General features: G+C 33.8%; 1 protein-coding gene across 2 annotated transcripts; it reads left to right on the top strand.

The window, feature by feature from the left end:
• The first annotated feature begins 1,252 nt into the window (after positions 1-1,252).
• Positions 1,253-4,802, top strand: LOC110806090 (F-box protein CPR1-like). 2 transcript variants are annotated; one of them, XM_056826872.1, is made up of 3 exons: positions 1,253-2,558; positions 3,197-3,291; positions 4,543-4,802. In XM_056826872.1, exons 1-2 carry the CDS (start codon positions 1,354-1,356, stop codon positions 3,243-3,245), a joined length of 1,254 nt encoding a protein of 417 aa, XP_056682850.1. In that variant the 5' UTR covers positions 1,253-1,353; the 3' UTR covers positions 3,246-3,291; positions 4,543-4,802. The 2 variants fall into 2 exon arrangements, with proteins under 2 accessions (XP_056682850.1, XP_021867420.1); XM_022011728.2 differs by having other exon boundaries at positions 4,458-4,802.

Below are 4,802 nucleotides of genomic sequence, written 5' to 3'. Positions count from 1 at the left end.
TTGTTTGTTCTTTTTTCTGGAATTTTATGTTCTCTTTTATATTGTTTGTTCTTTTTTGTTGAATTATTTGTTCTTTCTTGTTTATTTGTTTGTTCATAATAATTATCTGCTTTATTGTTTGTTCTTTCTTGTTGTATTGTTTGTTCTTTCATGTTGGCTTTAAAATTCATCATAAAATTGTTCATAATTGTTGTATTGTTTGTTCTTTTTTCTGGAATTTTATGTTCTTTTATATATTGTTTGTTCTTTTTAGTTGAATTATTTGTTCTTTCTTGTTTATTTGTTTGTTCACAATAAATATATGGTTAATGTTCATAATGAAATTGTTCACTTCATTGGTCTTTTATGTTTTTACAAGCGCCTATATTGTTTATTTCCAAATAAATAAATAAATGTTCATTTCCAAAATAGTAAATGTTCATTCCAAATAAATAAATAAATGTTCATTTCCGAAATAGTAAATGTTCATTTTTGTAGTTTATTTCCAAATAAATAAATAAATGTTCATTTCCAAAATAGTAAATGTTCATTCCAAATAAATAAATAAATGTTCATTTCCGAAATAGTAAATGTTCATTCTTGTACCAGTATTTGTTCTTTCTTGTTGTATTGTTTGTTCTTTCATGTTGACTTTAAAATTCATCATAAAATTGTTCATAATTGTTGTATTGTTTGTTCTTTTTCTGGAATTTTATGTTCTTTTTTATATTTTTTGTTCATTTTTGTTGAATTATTTGTTCTTTCTTGTTTATTTGTTTGTTCACCATAAATATATGGTTAATGTTCATAATGAAATTGTTCACTTCGTTGGTCTTTTATGTTTTTACAAGCGCCTATATTGTTTATTTCCAAATAAATAAATGTTCATTTCCGAAATAGTAAATGTTCATTTTTGTAGTTTATTTCCAAATAAATAAATAAATGTTTATTTCCAAAATAGTAAATGTTCATTCCAAATAAATAAATAAATGTTTATTTCCGAAATAGTAAATGTTCATTTTTGTAGTTTATTTCCAAATAAATAAATAAATGTTCATTTCCAAAATAGTAAATGTTCATTCCAAATAAATAAATAAATGTTCATTTCCGAAATAGTAAATGTTCATTTTTGTACCAGTATATTAATGTTCATTTTAAACAACACAAAACGACATCGTTTTGGATGGGGTACAGCCAGCTTTGGCTGTACCCGGGTATAGCCAAAAATTTGCGCTAGTTGTAACTTATTTTTGTTTTGTTGGCACTTGGCAGACACAACCCAGAAGCCCTATAACTGAGAGTCTTGAATCAGTTGAGTTTCAGTTTTTGAGTTTCAAAGAGCCGCTAAACCCCAGAGCTTAAGTTTGAGCAACAATGGCGACATTTCCAACTGAAATTATCGCCGAAATTCTCTCACGAACACCGGTTAAATCACTTCTCCGTTTCAAATGCGTGTGCAAATCCTGGAATTCTTTGATCAAATGCCCTAATTTCATCAAACTCCATCTCAATCAAACCCTAATTTCCAACTCCGATCGGTATCTCCTCAAAGCATCGTTAGACGCCCCTTTCTATTATGCCGAGCTCGACCTCCACCCTCACCACCTCTCCTTCACGGAACTTGACCACCCTCACGAATACGAGGAAATCGAATTGTTTGGCACATGCAACGGCGTCGTTTGCATCTCCGACTACGAAAAAATTGATGTATTCGTATACAATCCTCTTACCAAATCACATCGCAAGCTCCCCGCCAAACAAATTCCGGACCCTGAAAATGATGTTGTGTTGTTTGGGTTTGGGTACGACAGCCAAAATGACGATTACAAGGTTTTAAGGATTATTCAAGGGTACATTTGCAGAAAGCGTTGCTATGATGGAGCTCAATTGTATAGTCTGAACAAGAATTCATGGAAATCTGTTCAAGGTATCCCTAAATCATATTATCTCCCCTATGCTGATGGTCATGGTGTTCTTGTTAATGAGGGTTTGCATTTCATTGTGAGTTCTGATGAATTGGATTTGCAGCAACGTAAGAGGATTGCTAATTTTGATCTTCGGACTGAGAAGTTCTCGCTCATAGAGTGCCCCAAACATGATGAAAAGTCAAAGACTAAGTGGGATTATTTGGAATTTCATATAAGAAAATTGGGTGGGTGTTTGTCCGTAATGGTGGTATATCTTACCAAACGTTATGCTCATGTGCCTCTTGATGATGATGATCGCCGTAATCGTGTATTTGAACGAGCTGATTTGTGGGTAATGAGGGAACATGGAAACCAAGATTCTTGGGTTAAACAATTTAGTATTTCAGAGCTGGTAGCTTATGGTAGTTCTTTTACTAGTATTAACCCACTCGTCTACTCCAAAGATGGGCGACGAGTTTTGATTGAGATAGACTGTTTTGAGGTTGGTTGGTATGATCCGGAGTCCAAATTGTACGAGAAACTCACTCCTTTAGGGCTGCCTAATACGTATTTTGACACTGGATGTATCATGGGCAGCCTTGTTTCGGTTGAATACAAGGGGCATCCAGAAATCCAAAGTGGAACCTTTCCAAGGAAGAACAAAAAGAATAAGTAAACAGAAATATCATCTATCTTGTTTGTCAATTCAAAAGCATGTTCTTTTACATATTTTTTAATGTTTATCATGTGCTGTTCTGTGACTTGTTTAGTTTTTAATTGCTACAGTATTTAGATAGATGAGGATATTCCTAGTTGCTTATCATCAATGTTGTTAGGGATGCCTATTGCTCTTACCAATGTGAAAGTTATAATACATGTTAGACTTAATCATGTTTAGGTAGCTGGTAACCTACTGAAAGTGCATTTGGCTTGCTGTTATTAGGGATTACACTAACATGTTCTTTATCAGATTTTTTCTGATATTTGTTAGAGTTCTAGAACCTAGACTCATAGAGTCCACTAAGTCCGCTGCTAACGTTTCCCTTATTGCCTAAGTAGAGATATCACAATGTTTCTTCTCCTATGGTAATTTAATGTAGAGTATTATGCTCACTATCACTTTACTAATTTCAATTTTATAACACCTATGGACTATGGTGTATGAATTATTCTGTGATAATTAAATGATTCATACTTATTTATTTTGCATCAATTAATTATTAAATGTTGTTATTATCTTGGAAGGACCATGTTATATGCAACAGATTGGAGGTAATGCATACTCTGAAACTCTCCCTCGTTTTGTGCAGTAAAGGGCCAGATAATTTTCTTTCTGTGGGTTTCAAGTTGAAGCTGTAAGCCTATGATTGAAGATGCTACTGCTGGGAGTTCAGAACTATGTGATGTAAGTATAAAAGTCGTCTTATATTGATCCAAATTTTCTGTTTGAACTACGTGATGTACATTCTTACAAGTAAACCTGCAGTATCCTTGACTTATATTGATCCAAATTTTCTGTTTGAACTACGTGATGTACATTCTTACAAGTAAACCTGCAGTATCCTTGACTTTTAAAAGAATCATAGTGGTATTTCTGGGATTGATATAGAGTGAACTGAAATTCTACAACTTTGTTTACAAAATCTATACAGTATTTACTTCGTATTTAAACTGGACCAAGAAATACATTTCATTGTGAAAAATACAGAGTAGGCCTCAATGTTTATGGGTGGATATGAAAAGTTAAAACCCTCAACTTGTTGGGATTATGTTTAGCTTAAACTACACAAGATTACCTGTACTTTTACTTCTTTGAAAATCATGTCCTTGACTCTTTTCTTGTTTTACCCCTGATTGTTTTCTTTTGCTAGACTTTTGAAACAGAGAGATACTTGCATTATTATTATTATACATTAGAGATACTAGAATCCAGGGTGCCATATTCTTATGTCAGTTGAGAGCGAGCCTAGGATGTGTCATTGATCCTTCTCTTATTAATATGAGTGTTGCAATTGGCTAATGCTTATGACTTATGAGTTCCAAGGGATTCCTCTCCCCCATAAAACAGAGACTCGGGAAGAGAACAGGACTGATATTGGGAGGGGAATGTTATTAATCTGTGTTTTGTGAATGAAAATGCTCCGTTGTATGCATCTGGTTTGTTGGGGACAGTATAATAATGTATACTCTTCCTGTTCATTTGCATCTTCTCAGAACTTTCTAGATTATTTTCGTTATTGTAAGGTAATGGCTTCTCTGCAAGTTGCACTTGCACTGCAAAGTTGCAGAGCACCAATGGATCAATTAAGATCCTTAACTTGAGTGGTTTTATTGCACTACTTGTCAGCAGTTTGTGCTTTCGTGATTACGATAAGATATGTATACTAAGACCCAAACCAAAGGGTGGTCTTAACATAGGAATTGTAAACTTCGAATATAGAAACCATTTTCAGCTTGTTGGACTATTCATTGCAAGAGAACAACCTTTGGGATACAACACTAGGAGTTTTATCTAGGTGTGTAAAATCATAATGGTACTGCTTCTAGCTTAAGTAGAACTCTCTGTTGTAGGTCTGGATAGGCGTGGCATCTGATCTGCTCACCCTCCGTAACTTTGCTGAAACTCTGAAAGCTGAAGTACATGAAATTGTTCCAGATGATATATGGATCAAACAAGAGATACAAGGATGTAGGTGACTGGTGAAAATCTGAATGTGAATTTGCAGAATCTAGATATTTCAAACTTCCAACATATAAGAAGAGATTGTTCGCTTATTGCTTAAACAAATGTAAACTGGGAGGGGGGTTGTTAACTGTTGGCTTTCTTATGGCATTTGCGAAAAACTGAAAAAGTTTATCCCTTGTATGAGTTGTATCTTGAAGTGCATTTTCTTAAAGCGTATTTGGTTTTGGAGA

The sequence above is a fragment of the Spinacia oleracea genome, chromosome 4, assembly GCF_020520425.1.
Source record: "Spinacia oleracea cultivar Varoflay chromosome 4, BTI_SOV_V1, whole genome shotgun sequence".
NCBI lineage: Eukaryota > Viridiplantae > Streptophyta > Magnoliopsida > Caryophyllales > Amaranthaceae > Spinacia > Spinacia oleracea.
The sequence above is the reverse complement of the archived record's forward strand: the minus strand, read 5'-3'. Positions and strand labels throughout refer to the sequence as shown.

Excerpts from the sequence above, each read along its gene's own strand:
- LOC110806090 (XM_056826872.1), top strand. The coding sequence starts at position 1,354 with ATGGCGACATTTCCAACTGAAATTATCGCCGAAATTCTCTCACGAACA. Across the intron at positions 2,559-3,196 it reads AGGAAGAACAAAAAGAATAA|TAAAGGGCCAGATAATTTTC; the intron begins GTAAACAGAAAT and ends CGTTTTGTGCAG.